A 17,605-nucleotide genomic window follows, 5' to 3' on the forward strand; every position below is an offset into this window, starting at 1 on the left:
CATCCACCATGCATATGGAGGGTTAGGAGTTCTGCAAAGCGCTGAAGATGTATGGTGTGCTGCCTTATCAGGTGTCGGCTGGATGTCATAGTGGATACCCTGGTGAGACTGGGGCGCTGTCAAAACTGACTTCAGAAGAGTCTAAAAATATCAGTGGTGAATGCTTTTTAATTATTTGGAGCATTTCAGACTGTCTAGTCTATTTTCACCATCTATTAGATGGTTTATTTTGTGCTGCATGTTAAACTGTGCACAGCTTTTATTGGAAACGTTGTGAAATACAGTTTTTCTGGTAAATGTAGCTTGGTAAATATCTCCCACTGACTTGTTTCATCTCCTTCAGCCTGGTCCTGCAGCAAGTTCTACCAATGTTGGCGCCTCTGGCCGCTCCCCAAGTAAAGCCGTTTCACCAAGAGCAGCAGGATCTACTGTGAGACAGAGGTAGGAAACTGATTGGTGCATGGTATTCTCACCATGGAAAGAGTGTATGTTAAGGAAAAACACCATTCTTTACTAATCTCTATGGGCAAACTGCTGGAATATGTGATCATGTTGATACCTTAAAGGGACTCTGTCAGCATAGAGTGACTGTTGAAACAAAGTCTCTCTGCTCGGTGCAGCTTGGCGCTGCCGATCATTTATATACACCTTCCCACCTGCTTTGTTTCACTCTATTCTCCCACTCCCCCTTTCTTTGACAGCTTCAGCTTCATGGAGCCAGCGAAGGGTGCAGATAGATGGAAACCATGCAGGTGGGAAGATGTATTTAAATGATTGTCCCCCGCCATGAAGCAGTGCTGTGTAGGGAAACATTCTGATGGTGCCATAATGCTCTAGAGCAGGGGTGTTAAACTGCATTCCTCGAGGGCCTCAAACCATGCGTGTTTTCAAGATTTCTTTAGCATTGCACAAGGTGCTGGGATCATTATCTGTGCAGGTGGTTAAATTATCACCTATGCAATACAAGGAAATCCTGAAAACATGACCTGTTTGCGGCCCTCGAGGAATGCAGTTTGACACCCCTGCTCTAGAGAGTACTCGGCTCACATACATCTTCTGCAGTTTTGGTCATGTTCACTGCGTCTCAAGCTGGGAAGCGTACACCCAGCTTCATAAGTGCAATGACATGCCTGAAAAAATCCAAGTGCATGTGCAAGATTTGCAGATAGCTGGCAAAGAATCTTGTTGCTACTCCAGCAGGGGCGTGATAAAATGCAAAGAGGGCCAACTAGTGTGGGGAAAAGAATGCCCTATGGACTAGTCAAAGGATTAATTTGCATAAGAAACACTGCTTAAAAATGCTTCTTTTTTTCAACTGGTGTTCAGGTGACTAACAGAATAAAGGGCTGGTTAGGCTGAGAATTTAAAAATAAATACACAAATGATGATGTATTGTAGGGCATAGGGGTCTTGACATGTTGCCTATAACCTGCTGGTTAACCCCATATCTATAGGTTAATAGCATTTTTAGGTTATGGGTTCCCTTTAAAATATGTATTTTACATATTTATTTTAATCCCTAATATTATAGGAAAACTACAAGTAGTGGAACAAGAAGTGCAGGGCGGACCACATCTGCTGGTACCGGGGGCATGTGGAGATTCTACACTGAAGACTCCCCGGGTCTTAAAGTGTAAGTTTGTTTTTTTTTTTTGGTTTTTTTTTTGTGCTGAAATGAGTTGCAAGTTGTCGACTGGTTTGCAAGCTTTACAAGTGAAAAAGTTATAGGGGTTGTCCCATAAACTCTTTAATCAATAGATCTTGTGATAAATATACAGTAAGTTCCACAATTGGAGGATTCAAAAAAAAAAAAAAATAATAATAATGTTCCTGTGACAAGATAATCTTACAAATAGGGGTACGTTAATAAATCTTATAAATCTGCCCTAATATGAACTATTTAGAAATACCCTGGTTCAGGGAAAGAGGAGGAAAAAAAAAGGAGATAAGTGCGGCGCTTCCTCTGATGCATTTTTACAAACAGTAAAAAAATTATTTTAGCTGTGGTTATGCTCACCTTTAATTGATAAGAAATGCACGTTGAGATTCTCAAGGAATCAATTCTTTTATAGGCAACTCTTCTCCGTATCTTGTATAATCCAATAAGGGGTGCAGCTCACGTTGGAGAACTGTTGATCCTGCTTCGGATCCACATAGGTGGTGAATTCAAAGGGAAAATAAACTCCAAGCAAAATGTGGCGCTAAGCACCTTAGGATTTTGTGAAAAATGTAATAAAAATTCATTTATTTTCTCAAAACAAAAAATGTAAAAAAAAAAAAAAAAAAAAATCTATATACATATACAGTATATGTGTGTATGTACAGTACAGACCAAAAGTTTGGACACCTTCTCATTTAAAGATTTTTCTGTATTTTCATGACTATGAAAATTGTACATTCACACTGAAGGCATCAAAGCTATGAATTAACACATGTGGAATTATATACGCAACAAAAAAATGTGAAACAACTGAAATTATGTCTTATATTCTAGGTTCTTCAAAGTAGCCACCTTTTGCTTTGATGACTGCTTTGCACACTCTTGGCATTCTCTTGATGAGCTTCAAGAGGTAGTCACCGGGAATCGTCTTCCAACAATCTTGAAGGAGTTCCCAGAGATGCTTGGCACTTGTTGGCCCTTTTGCCTTCACTCTGCGGTCCAGCTCACCCCAAACCATCTCGATTGGGTTCAGGTCCGGAGTAGCACCCCATCACTCTCCTTCTTGGTCAAATAGCCCTTACACAGCCTGGAGGTGTGTTTGGGGTCATTGTCCTGTTGAAAAATAAATGATGGTCCAACTAAACGCAAACCGGATGGAATAGCATGCCGCTGCAAGATGCTGTGGTAGCCATGCTGGTTCAGTATGCCTTCAATTTTGAATAAATCCCCAACAGTGTCAGTAGCAAAGCACTCCCACACCATCACACCTCCTCCTCCATGCTTCACGGTGGGAACCAGGCATGAAGAGTCCGTCCGTTCACCTTTTCTGCATCGCACAAAGACACTGGATGGAACCAAAGATCTCAAGTTTGGACTCATCAGACCAAAGCACAGATTTCCACTGGTCTGATGTCCATTCCTTGTGTTCTTTAGCCCAAACAAGTCTCTTCTGCTTGTTGCCTGTCCTTAGCAGTGGTTTCCTAGCAGCTATTTTACCATGAAGGCCTGCTGCACAAAGTCTCCTCTTAACAGTTGTTGTAAAGATGTGTCTGCTGCTAGAACTTTGTGTGGCATTGACCTGGTCTCTAAACTGAGCTGCTGTTAACCTGCGATTTCTGAGGCTGGTGACTCTGATAAACCTATCCTCAGAAGCAGAGGTGACTCTTGGTCTTCCTTTCCTGGGGCGGTCCTCATGTGAGTCAGTTTCTTTGTAGCGCTTGATGGTTTTTGCCACTGCACTTGGGGACACTTTCAAAGTTTTCCCAATTTTTCGGACTGACTGACCATCATTTCTTAAAGTAAAGATGGCCACTCGTTTTTCTTTACTTACCGTAGCTGCTTTTCTTGCCATAATACAAATTCTAACAGTCTATTCAGTAGGACTGTCAGCTGTGTATCCACCAGACTTCTGCTCAACACAACTGATGGTCCCGACCCCATTTATAAGGCAAGAAATCCCACTTATTAAACCTGACAGGGCACACCTGTGAAGTGAAAACCATTCCCGGTGACTACCTCTTGATGCTCATCAAGAGAATGCCAAGAGTGTGCAAAGCAGTCATCAAAGCAAAAGGTGGCTACTTTGAGAATATAAGACATATTTTCAGTTGTTTCACACTTTTTTGTTAAGTATATAATTCCACGTGTTAATTCATAGTTTTGATGCTTTCAGTTTGAATGTACAATTTTCATAGTCATGAAAATACAGAAGAATCTTTAAAGGAGAAGGTGTGTCCAAACTTTTGGTCTGTACTGTGTATAATTGTATGTGTGTGTGTGTATATATGTATGTATGTATGTGTGTGTGTGTGTGTGTGTGTGTGTGTGTGTGTATATATGTATGTGTGTATGTGTATATATATATATATATATATATATATATATATATATATATATATAGATAGATAGATAGATAGATAGATAGAGATAGATATCGTATATCTCTAATAAATATAGATAGATATCGTATATCTCTAATAAATATATATAGATAGATATCGTATAGCTCTAATAAATATATATAGATAGATATCGTATAGCTCTAATAAATATATATAGATAGATATCGTATAGCTCTAATAAATATATATAGATAGATATCGTATAGCTCTAATAAATATATATAGATAGATATCGTATAGCTCTAATAAATATATATAGATAGATATCGTATATCTCTAATAAATATATATAGATATAGTGGGGCAAAAAAGTATTTAGTCAGTCAGCAATAGTGCAAGTTCCACCACTTAAAAAGATGAGAGGCGTCTGTAATTTACATCATAGGTAGACCTCAACTATGGGAGACAAACTGAGAAACAAAAATCCAGAAAATAACATTGTCTGTTTTTTTAGCATTTTATTTGCATATTATGGTGGAAAATAAGTATTTGGTCAGAAACAAACAATCAAGATTTCTGGCTCTCACAGACCTGTAACTTCTTCTTTAAGAGTCTCCTCTTTCCTCCACTCATTACCCATAGTAATGGCACCTGTTTAAACTTGTTATCAGTATAAAAAGACACCTGTGCACACCCTCAGTCTGACTCCAAACTCCACTATGGTGAAGACCAAAGAGCTGTCAAAGGACACCAGAAACAAAATTGTAGCCCTGCACCAGGCTGGGAAGACTGAATCTGCAATAGCCAACCAGCTTGGAGTGAAGAAATCAACAGTGGGAGCAATAATTAGAAAATGGAAGACATTCCAGACCACTGATCTCCCTCGATCTGGGGCTCCACGCAAAATCCCACCCCGTGGGGTCAGAATGATCACAAGAACGGTGAGCAAAAATCCCAGAACCACGCAGGGGGACCTAGTGAATGAACTGCAGAGAGCTGGGACCAATGTAACAAGGCCTACCATAAGTAACACACTACGCCACCATGGACTCAGATCCTGCAGTGCCAGACGTGTCCCACTGCTTAAGCCAGTACATGTCCGGGCCCGTCTGAAGTTTGCTAGAGAGCATTTGGATGATCCGGAGGAGTTTTGGGAGAATGTCCTATGGTCTGATGAAACCAAACTGGAACTGTTTGGTAGAAACACAACTTGTCGTGTTTGGAGGAAAAAGAATACTGAGTTGCATCCATCAAACACCATACCTGCTGTAAAGCATGGTGGTGGAAACATCATGCTTTGGGGCTGTTTCTCTGCAAAGGGGCCAGGACGACTGATCCGGGTACATGAAAGAATGAATGGGGCCATGTATCGTGAGATTTTGAGTGCAAACCTCCTTCCATCAGCAAGGGCATTGAAGATGAAACGTGGCTGGGTCTTTCAACATGACAATGATCCAAAGCACACCGCCAGGGCAACGAAGGAGTGGCTTCGTAAGAAGCATTTCAAGGTCCTGGAGTGGCCTAGCCAGTCTCCAGATCTCACCTATAGAAAACCTTTGGAGGGAGTTGAAAGTCCGTGTTGCCAAGCGAAAAGCCAAAAACATCACTGCTCTAGAGGAGATCTGCATGGAGGAATGGGCCAACATACCAACAGTGTGTGGCAACCTTGTGAAGATTTAGAGAAAACGTTTGACCTCTGTCATTGCCAACAAAGGATATATTACAAAGTATTGAGATGAAATTTTGTTTCTGACCAAATACTTATTTTCCACCAGAATATGCAAATAAAATGATAAAAAAACAGACAATGTGATTTTCTGGATTTTTGTTTCTCAGTTTGTCTCCCATAGTTGAGGTCTACCTATGATGTAAATTACAGACGCCTCTCATCTTTTTAAGTGGTGGAACTTGCACTATTGCTGACTGACTAAATACTTTTTTGCCCCACTGTATATATGTGTGTGTATATATATATATATATATGTGTGTATATATATATATATATATATATATATATATATATATATATATATATATATATATATATATATATATATATATATATATATATATATATATATATATATATATACACACACACATACATACACACACACACACACACACACACACACACACACACACACACACACACACACACACACACACACACACACACACACACACACACACATACACACATACATACACTCACCGGCCACTTTATTAGGTACACCTGTCCAACTTCTTGTTAACACTTAATTTCTAATCAGCCAATCACATGGCGGCAACTCAGTGCATTTAGGCATGTAGACATGGTCAAGACAATCTCCTGCAGTTCAAACCGAGCATCAGTATGGGGAAGAATGGTGATTTGAGTGCCTTCGAACGTGGCATGGTTGTTGGTGCCAGAAGGGCTGGTCTGAGTATTTCAGAAACTGCTGATCTACTGGGATTTTCACGCACAACCATCTCTAGGGTTTACAGAGAATGGTCCGAAAAAGAAAAAAAATCCAGTGAGCGGCAGTTCTGTGGGCGGAAATGCCTTGTTGATGCCAGAGGTCAGAGGAGAATGGGCAGACTGGTTCGAGCTGATAGAAAGGCAACAGTGACTCAAATCGCCACCCGTTACAACCAAGGTAGGCCTAAGAGCATCTCTGAACGCACAGTGCGTCGAACTTTGAGGCAGATGGGCTACAGCAGCAGAAGACCACACCGGGTACCACTCCTTTCAGCTAAGAACAGGAAACTGAGGCTACAATTTGTACAAGCTCATCGAAATTGGACAGTAGAAGATTGGAAAAACGTTGCTTGGTCTGATGAGTCTCGATTTCTGCTGCGACATTCGGATGGTAGGGTCAGAATTTGGCGTAAACAACATGAAAGCATGGATCCATCCTGCCTTGTATGGAGCATCTTTGGGATGTGCAGCCGACAAATCTGCGGCAACTGTGTGATGCCATCATGTCAATATGGACCAAAATCTCTGAGGAATGCTTCCAGCACCTTGTTGAATCTATGCCACGAAGAATTGAGGCAGTTCTGAAGGCAAAAGGGGGTCCAACCCGTTACTAGCATGGTGTACCTAATAAAGTGGCCGGTGAGTGTGTATGTGTATATATGTGTGTATATATGTATATATATATCTATCTCTATATAGTTCAAAATCGGAACAGCATCTTATATTACCAAATTGTAGTGCAGCGTCTTCCCAACCACTGTTGAAATGGTCTTTGGTAATAGATGAAAAAAAGAAAGACAGCACAAAAAAATAGAAAAAAAGGGCTTTAATGCCTGAACGGCGTGGCGACGTTTCGGATATCTTTATCCTTTTTCAAGCCTGAAAAAGGATAAAGATATCCGAAACGTCGCCACGCCGTTCAGGCATTAAAGCCCTTTTTTTTCTATTTTTTTTGTGCGGTCTTTCTTTTTTTCATCTATCTATCTATCTATCTATCTAAAAATTATATATAATTTTTTTTTTGAGAAAATAAATTAATTTATATTAACATTCTTCACTGGAAGTGGATGCATTCAAAAAATCCTAGGGTGCTTAGCGCCACATTTTGCTTGGAGTTTATTTTCCCTATTATGAACTATGTAATGCATGGGTCTCAAACACATGGCCCAAGGGCTGTATGTGGCCCATGAGGCTATCACCTGCAGCCCACAGGTCACTGTGGCCCTAAAGACGTCCTCAGAACAGCAGAGAGCTGACCGAAGGAGGACCACGGCGAACTTTCAGGAAACCTCTGTACATACACAGCGCAAAGATGGCAGCCGCTCACAAACACATCATGAGTAGATGCTGAGCGTCACCATCAAGAGCAGATGTCAGCTGTATATCACAGTTGGCCCTCTGCTGCAATGGCCATAATTGGTATTAGCACAGATTGTGGCCATTAAACACTGTTGTCAGTAGTGACAGCGATAGCTAGATAGTTATTTAAGGGAGGGGGCTCTCTTTAAGCATGTTAACTTCGCACCAAGCAATTGAACATTGCTTGCAATTGCTATTGCAATTTGAGGCCAAGGCATGCAACCAAAAGTTCAAAAACCAAAAAAAGACCGCACTCCCAGCTGGTTCTATCACCCAATCATTCTCCGTTTGCCTCAGATACCAAGAAGCCAATGCGGATATAGGGTGCTCACGCTGAAACAAGTCCAAATCACTGCTGCATAGAAGTTGAAGAAAAGCCGGCACTCACCATCCAGATAAAAATCCAATCTTTATTCTGACATAATGTCAAATGCAGGACAGACAGGGAAAAATGGGCTACCACAAGACGACGGCTGTTTCTTGCAGTCAAGAACCGTGGAAGCGCAACTGCGCGAAACGGCCGTCTTGTGGTAGCCTGTTTTTCCCTGTCTGTCCTGCATATGACATGTCAGAATAAAGATTGGATTTTTATCCGGATGGTGAGTGCCCGCTTTTCTTCAACTTCTATGCAGCATGCAACCAAAAGTTGGTTACATATGGAAAAAGATAAAGTGTGAAGATAACGAAAAAATGTTTTATTTGGTCTCCCATGAAGGCACCACGAGAGAGGGGATCCACCCTTCAGGAACACGAAACCTACAGATACAAAAGGGCGGCACCTCTCCCACGCATCAGTTGGTTTTCTGTTCCTGATGGGACTTGGTTCCTACAGTTACCTGCCAGGAGCATCGGATCCCAGGCCCGGCCGGTCGGTTGTCAGCGGGGGCCCCCTGCCTCCGCCAGTGCGGGGTTCCTGGAAGCGCCACGGTGGTCCTCGATGGATTGCACGTCTGAGCGAGCAGCAGGAAGCAATGTCTGGAGGATTACAGTCTTCGGATGGGCCTGCGCCGGAGGTAACTATTCTCCCTGGGGTCTCTGTGGCCTCTGGCGGATGTGACATGCGCGGGACTCTGTGCTCTGGGTCCGGCGGCAACTGGGTGCTCCAGGGATGGGGCCGTCGGCATGCTGAGGGCTCGTTCGCTGACATTCTTGGGCAGCCCTCTGACGCGTTAGGTGTTTTCGGCTGAGGTTGCCGTGGTGACGTCGAGGCCTAAAATTGTGTCTAGGTCGTCTCGTGGAGGATGGTGCTGCGGTTGCGTGCGGGGCCTAAATGGCTGGCTCCACATGGAGTCCACGCTTCTGAGCCCATTTTTCATGATGAAGACTAATGAGCAGCAGGAAGAGCAGCTGCAGCAGGGAATCTCTGCAGATCAGCACACTACTCAGAAGCCTCGTACTGCCCGGCAAAAATCCCGTGACTGTACAGGCCGTGGCCAGATGAGTGATCAGTACAGCTGCAAGAGCTCTTCCAGAAGGGAGTCTGTAGCATCGGCTGAGAAATGCTCCCCTCATGATCCGATACCTATGTCTGCTGACACTGGTGAGTGATCTTCGTGAATGTTCACTCAGTGATGCAGTCTTCCCTTTTTTAATTTCTAGGGGAGGAAGTGCACAGTTAAATCAAAGCAGAGGGAATGCACCCTCTGTGGATGCCCTCTGCCAGACTCTTGTCCGAAAAAGTTATGTTACCCCCTGTGTCCAGCAGACGGTGAGGTTTCTGGAAGCGGGAACAGCACCAGTTCTAGAATAGATTGCGTTGCCTCTCACTTAATCCCGCTCAGGTAGCAGAAGAAACTCCCGACTTCACCGCAAGCTTAAGAGAGATCATTAGGACAGAAGTAAGGGAATCCATTAGGTCCCTGCCCCAAGGGGAGAGTTCCAGAGGAAAGGGCAAGGAGCGCAAGACAGACTTTCCGGATTCAGATTCTTCTGCTGATTGGATAAAGAAGGATGATTCCATCGACTCATCTCCCTGATCTTCCTCATCTGAAGAAGATTCTGGCTGCTTCTGGTTCCCCCTGGACTGCGTGGACAAATTGGTGAACTCTGTTAGAGGAACAATGGGGATGGTAGAGCCTAGGTCAGAACTTTCCATGCATGATGTCATGTTTAGGGGGCTAGATCAGCGGAAACATAGATCCTTTCCCTTGAATGACAAAAGTCAGAGTCTGATTCTCCTGGAATTATAAACAGAGCAAGAGGGCGCTCCTAGGATTACACCTGATGGTCAAGAGGAACGTAAAATAAATCGGAGATCCACCCGCCTGTCCAGGTTGTGCACCCCTGCACAACCACAGGAGAAGCCTGCGGTGAGTGGATAGCCGGCCGTCAAGCTGTGGGGCGTGGAATCCAAGCTGACATGTGGCTAGACTACATGACCACATGTCCTGCGGATCTCCAAATGGTAAAGCCTATGCTGCTCCATCCGCAGCTTACAACAGTGTAGGTAAATGAAGAAAAGAATGTGCGGTCAGGCGGAGCCTGATGAAGGAGCCATTCAGCCGCCGAAACGCATTGTGTGCTCAGCATTTTAATGAAGGTTTGCACATTTTATAACCTTCTGTCCTTATCCATATGCCCAGCGCTCCGCCTGATTCTCCGGGAATGGAAGAGGCCGGAAAAAAGGGGCTCCTTGCCACCGTCCCTGAAGTGGAGATACCCCTTTGCCGACCCAGCTATTAGTGCTTGGAATAAAGCCCCAAAACTGGATGCAGCGGTAGCCAAAGCATAAAAAAATCCTCTTTAATAGTGATGAGCGAGTATACTCGTTGCTCTGGTGATCTCCGAGTATTTGTTACTGCTCTTAGACTTAGTTTTCATCGCCTCAGCTGCGTGATTTACGGCTGCTAGACAGGCTGAATGCATGTGGGGGTTGCCTGTTTGTTAGGGAATTCCCACATGTATTCAGCCTGTCCAGCAGCCGTAAATCATGCAGCTGAGGCGATGAAAACTAAATCCTGAGCAATAACAAATACTCGGAGATCACCCGAGCGTACTCAGGAAAACCCAACGAGCAACGAGTATACTCGCTCATCACTACTCTTTACCTTTTGAGGACTTGGGTACCCTAAAGCAGGGGTGTCAAACTGCATTCCTCGAGGGCCGCAAACAGGTCATGTTTTCAGGATTTCCTTGTATTGCACAGGTGATAATTTAACCACCTGCACAGATAATGATTCCAGCACCTTGTGCAATGCTAAGGAAATCTTGAAAACATTAATGGTTTGAGGCCCTCAAGGAATGCAGTTTGACACCCCCGCCCTAAAGGATCCTCTGGATAGGAAGGCTGACTTTTTCCTTAACCCTGCTGTGGAACCATGAAAAAAAATCACTGCTTTGGTACCATGGGGTCTATATGACCCCTGGCTCAAAATTATCATATTTCATTAAAATAAACATGCTGGCTGTTCCGAATAGTCAAGTTTTATTCTGTCATCATTTCATCAGAACACCGTTATAAAATCAAACATAACTTTCTCTATCCCCCATGATGGCACCACGGAGAGAGGGGTCCGCCCCCAGGGACAGGAAACCTACAGGTGAAAAAGGGCGTACCTCGCTCCCACATCAGTTGGTTTACATTTTTCAAACATTACCGCTTAGACTTGACCTCCTCAGATCTCACCTTTGGGCGAAGGGTTCTAGAGGCAGTGGTCCCTCCCTAAGAGTTACAATCTATGCAAATCTTTCCGTGGTGCCATCATGGGGGATAGAGAAAATCGTAGTTACTTACCGATAACGGTATTTCTCTGATCCCATGATGGCACCCGTATATTCCTTCCCTTTCACACACAGGTGTGCACACTATAATGTATTAGTCATTAGCTTAGTCACGGTGCCTCTGATAAGTTAAATTGGTTAAGTTTTAATTTGTGCAAATGTTGAGTTGCAGCTGAAGTTCTGTATAAAGGCTCTGTAAACCAACTGATGTGGGAGAGAGGTACGCCCTTTTTCACCTGTAGGTTTCCTGTCCCTGGGGGCGGACCCCTCTCTCCGTGGTGCCATCATGGGATCAGAGAAATACCGTTATCGGTAAGTAACTTAAGTAACTACGATTTTCAAGTGATTTGTCATCATCAAACACAAACTGAAATGTATACCAAAATACTTTACTAATAACTGAAAGTATTCAAATTCAATAAAAAAAATGCACAATAACTGCAACTGTGTGGATTTTAGTAAAAACATCATGACATTTAGGCTAAGTGCACACGTCGCAGAATTGCCGCTGAAATTTACGCGGCAATTCTGCAACTCCTGCCGCGGGTATAGCGCATGCGGAATTGGCATGCATATTCCTGCTAAAAACTAGCGTTTTGCAAGCATCATTAGCTTGCAGAATGCTAGCGTTTTACAAGCGATCTGTAGCATCGCTTGGAAAACTGATTGACAGGTTGGTCACACTTGTCAAACATAGTGTTTAACAAGTGTGATAAACTTTTTACTATTGATGCTGCCTATGCAGCATCAATAGAAAGATAGAATGTTAAAAATAATTTAAAAAAATGGTTATTCTCACCTTCCGAAGGCAGCCGATCTCCTCAGCGGCTTCCGTTCCTATAGATGCTTTGTGTGCAGGACCTGCGATGACGTCACGTGACCGCGACGTCATCGCAGGTCTTTCACACAAAGCATCCATGGGAACGGAAACGGCCGCGTGCACCGCTGAGAGGCGGGAAGACTCCGGGGCCATCAGAAGGTGAGTATATCACTTTTTTTTTTTTTAATTTATTTTTTTTAACAATTATATGGTGCCCAGTCCGTGGAGGAGAGTCTCCTCTCCTCCAACCTGGGTAGCAACCGCACATGATCTGCTATCTTCCCGCATAGTGGGCATAGCCTCATGCGGGAAGTAAGCAGATCAATGCATTCCTAGGTGTGCGGAATGCCCGCGATTCCGCAAATTTAATGAACATGCTGCGTTTTTTTCTGGAATGCGATTCCGCTCAGGAAAACAACGCAGCATGTGCACAAAAAATGCGGATTGCATTCTATTAAATAGGATGCTTAATGTGAGCGTTTTTTTGTGGTTATATAGCGTTTTTATAGCGAAAAACTGTGAAAAATCTGCTTTGTGTGCACACAGCCTTAGCGTCGCCAGTGCCAGACAGAATAGCACTTTGTTCGCTGTCTGAATCCGATGCGGCATCGAGATCTCCCTCCCGAACCAGCTCAAATTATCTTCCAAATTACCTTCGTTTTCAGTATCGATATCACTAGAAGCCTCCAAAGCTGCCAATATTTCATCACAATTTGTCTAGCCATTGTTTATTTACAATTCTATTACAAAACCTGTGAATAAACAGAAAATATAAAAAATAAATAAATAAATAATGTTGGACAATAAGGCTGTGTGCACACGTCGGGTTTTCTCGTGGTTTTTTTCGGCGGTTTTCTGATATAAAAACGCGATAAAACCGCTATAAAAACGCTTACATTAAGCATCCTATTAGAATGCATTCCACATTTTTTGTGCACATGCTGCGTTTTTTTCCTCTGCGGAATCGCATTCCGGAAAAAAACGCAGCATGTTCATTCTTTGTGCGGAATCGCGGGGATTCCGCACACATAGGAATGCATTGATCCGCTTACTATGCCCACCATGCGGGAAGTAAGCGGATCATGTGCGGTTGGTACCCAGGGTGGAGGAGAGGAGACTCCCCTCCAGGCCCTGGGAACCATATACCTGTAAAAAAAATAAAATAAAAAATCGTGATATTCTCACCTTCCGGTGGCCCAAGCAGCGACGCTTCTGTTCTCAGTGATGCTTTGCGGCAATAACCTTTGATGTAGCGGTCTCGCGTGATGCTACGTCATCTGGGGTCATTGACACAAGGCATAACTGGGAACCGAAGCATCGCGAGGAGCGGGAAGGCTGCTGGGGCCGACGGAGGTGAGAATATCACGATTTTTTATTTTATTATTTTTAACATTATAGGCTAAGTGCACACGTTCAGGAATGTGTGCAGAATTTTCCTGAGCAAAACCTTTTTACTATTGATGCTGCATAGGCAGCATCAATAGTAAAAAGTTGGTCACACTTGTCAAACACTGTTAACAATCAGTGAATTGGGGAATCTCCGGAAAAAAACGTGAAAAATCTGCAAAGAAAACTGCGAAAAAAACGTGTGCGGATTTCCTGGGAAGGGTGTCCGGTTTTGCTCAGGAAAATTCTGCATACATTCCTGAACGTGTGCACTTAGCCTAAAGGTACTATGGGGTCAGGAGAGTCCCAAACACAGAAAATTGAGAATAACTTAGAAACAAAATTGAAAAACAAATTCAAAATATCATCAACATAAGCAGAAATGTTACTTGAAAATATATAGAAGGTCAATGTCTGAGATTGCCCAGTTTTAGAAATATTTCAATTTATTCAGCGCTGGGGTCTATATGACCCCATGGTTCCATAGCAGGGTTAAGGGGATTGGAAAATGGTGGCCGGATCCCAGAGACCAGCAGTGGCATCCACTTCTGCAGCCAGGTCATTGATGATCTGGCTCGACCAACTCGAGTCTCAGTTAAAGGATGGAGCCTCTCATGAGTCTATTCTGGGAGCCCTACCAGTAATTCAGGGGGCTGCAGCATTCCTGTCCAATGCTTCAGTGGATTCGGTCAGGATGGCTGCTAGAGCAGCGGGTCTCTCCATTGCGGCTCGTAGGGCTTTGTGGTTAAAATGCTGGATGGGGGATATCCAGGCTACATTTAGGCTTTGTGATATTCCATGTGAGGGAGAATATCTTTGGCCCAGTCTTGGACGAGCTTCTGGATAAGGCGGGAGACAACAAAAAGAAATTTCCCAGCCTGCCATCCTCTTCCTAACGGCGTCCCTTCAGAAGGAAACTGTTCGGTCAGGGGAGGCCTTCCAGGGACCGAGCCAAGTAGGATAATAAAAAGAAAAAAGGTACAGGGTTCATGTTTAGATATTCTTCACGAGAACACAAAAAGCCGTCTCAATGACTAGCAGTTCCCGTAGGGAGTAAATTGTCGGTCTTCTACCCAGCCTGATCACAAATTACCAACAGTGACTGGGTGCGGGCGGGGCTTGATATCATCAGGTCTAAAACTGGAATTTCATTTTGTTTCAGGGCGAAATTTATGATAACTCCTTTCTGGTCTTCACTCTTAAGGCCCCGTCTCACATAGCGATTTACCAACGATCACGACCAGCGATACGACCTGGCCGTGATCGTTGGTAAGTCGTTGTGTGGTCGCTGGGGAGCTGTCACACAGACAGCTCTCTCCAGCGACCAACGATCAGGGGAACGACTTCGGCATCGTTGAAACGGTCTTCAACGATGCCGAAGTCCCCCTGCAGCACCCGGGTAACCAGGGTAAACATCGGGTTACTAAGCGCAGGGCCGCGCTTAGTAACCCGATGTTTACCCTGGTTACCAAAAAAAACAAACAGTACATACTCGCCTTTCGGTGTCCCTTGCCGTCTGCTTCCTGCTCTGACTGAGCCGCCGTACAGTGAGAGCAGAGCGCAGCGGTGACGTCACTGCTGTGATCTGCTCTCACTTTCCGGCCGGCAGTCAGAGCAGGAAGCAGACGGCAAGGGACCTGACGGACATCAGATGGTGAGTATGTACTGTTTGTTTTTTTTTACATTTATGCTGGTAACCAGGGTGTAAACATCGGGTTACTAAGCGCGGCCCTGCGCTTAGTAACCCAATGTTTACCCTGGTTACCAGTGAAGACATCGCTGGATCGGTGTCACACACACCGATTCAGCGATGTCAGTGGGACCTCAACGACCAAAAAAAGGTCCAGGCCATTCCGACACGACCAGCGATCTCACAGCAGGGGCCTGATCGCTGGTACGTGTCACACATAGCGAGATCGCTACTGAGGTCGCTGTTGCGTCACAAAACTAGTGACTCAGCAGCGATCTCGCTAGCGATCTCGCTATGTGAGACGGGGCCTTTAGGGAAGACGGCCCTGGAGGCAGAGGTGGTGAAACTGTGCCTCAAAGAGGTCCTGATGGAGGTTCCGGAGTCGGAGAGGTAGAGGTTTTTACTCTCCCCTGTTTTTGGTTCGGAAACCGGATAATTCTTTCAGAACCATCATTTATCTTGGGTCCCTCAATAAGTTTTTGATCATTCGCCCCTTTAAGATGGAATGAATTGGCTCGGCAATAAAAAATACTATTTCAAAACTGTTTTATGGCGGTGTTAGATCTAAAAGACTCTTATTATCATGTGCCTATACATGCAGATTATCAACGTTTCCTCAGATTGGCAGCATCAATAGGGGGCATAGTCCATCACTTCCAGTTTAGGGCTCTACCCTTTGGTCTTTCCGGCACTCCACGAGTTTTCACGAAGATAGTTGCCTAAGTCATGGCCTACCTTTTAGAATCAGACATCCTAATTGTTGCCTACTTGGTCGACTTTTTGTTACAGGCAGATCAGCTGATCATTGCCTTTTGCAGGTAGAAAGGTCTAGGTCCACTTTGGAACGCTTGAGAAGGCTGATAAACACGGAAAAGTCTGTTACATCCCTTAAAAGTACAGAAGTTTTTGGGTCTCATTTTTGATTCGGAAAGACTTCTGCCATCTGACAAAATAATTCACCTTCGTCACCAGGTTTTGAAGGTATTGGATAGGCCCACCATGACCCTTAGACAAGCCATATCCCTATTGGGTTTCCTAACATCTTGCATCCCGGCTGTTAGTTAGGCTCAGTTCCACACAAGGACCCTTCAGAGGGATTTCTTGCTTAATGATAGGGCCCTTAGGGGAGGTTCCTGCAGGGGGAAAATTAAGTTGAGCCCAGCAGCCTTACGTTCCCTAAGGTGGTGGCTAGACCGAGAGAACCTGCCCTCGGGGGTTCCCTGGGAGAACCACAGACGCCAGCCCTTTGGGTTAGGGGGCCCATATGGGAGATATTGTAGTCCAAGGTCTATGGGATCCTCAGGTAGAAAGTTCCACTAAGGGCTCATTTCCACTTGCGAGAAAAAAATGGTCCGATTTACGGGCCGAAAAAACAGAGGAAAATCATGCGATTTTTTTTTTTTTTTTTTAATCGCAACATCCGTATGACATCCACATTGCTGTCCGATTTTTATGCAGCGGCGTCCTTTGAAAAGCCTGTAATTCAGTGCGGTGTACAGTAAAATCACACTGACAGGTTAGAATAGAGTAGATATATACACATAGAATAGGAGTGTGTGTGTGTGTGTGTGTGTGTATGTGTGTGTGTGTGTGTGTGTATGTATATATATATATATATATATATATATATATATATATATATATATATATATATTATTTTATAATATATTTTATTGTTATAGCGCCATTTATTCCATGGCACTTTACATGTGAGGAGGGGTATACATAATAAAAACAAGTACAATAATCTTAAACAATACAAGTCATAACTGGTACAGGAGGAGTGAGGACCCTGCCCGTGGAGGCTCACAATCTACAAGGGATGCGTGAGAATACGGTAGGTGAGGAAAGAGCTGGTCATGCAGCGGTTTGGTCGATCGGTGGTTACTGCAGGTTGTAGGCTTGTTGGAAGAGGTGGGTCTTCAGGTTCTTTTTGAAGATTTCGATGGTAGGCGAGAGTCTGATGTGTTGTGGTAGAGGGTTCCAGAGTAGGGGTGATACGCGAGAGAAAGATTGGAGGGGTGCGAGAGTGTTCGAGGGGAGGCCACAGAGCAGGAGGTTGCAGTAGTCAAGGCGAGAGATGATGAGGGCATGGACTAGGGTTTTTGCAGATTCTTGGTTGAGGAATGAACGGATTTGTGAAATATTTTTTAGTTGAAGTCGGCAG

The 17,605-nt window shown here is 44.0% G+C and overlaps 1 protein-coding gene across 1 annotated transcript in view; it reads left to right on the forward strand.

The window, feature by feature from the left end:
* The window catches only part of SEC61B (SEC61 translocon subunit beta), a 43,329-nt gene that overhangs the window by 13,525 nt on the left and 12,199 nt on the right, over positions 1-17,605 (forward strand). The window contains exons 2-3 of the mRNA XM_077269487.1: positions 344-441; positions 1,532-1,633. Of these exons, the coding sequence (XP_077125602.1) occupies positions 344-441; positions 1,532-1,633 (200 nt within the window). The remainder of the gene's footprint in view (positions 1-343; positions 442-1,531; positions 1,634-17,605) is intronic.

The sequence above is a fragment of the Ranitomeya variabilis genome, chromosome 6, assembly GCF_051348905.1.
Source record: "Ranitomeya variabilis isolate aRanVar5 chromosome 6, aRanVar5.hap1, whole genome shotgun sequence".
NCBI lineage: Eukaryota > Metazoa > Chordata > Amphibia > Anura > Dendrobatidae > Ranitomeya > Ranitomeya variabilis.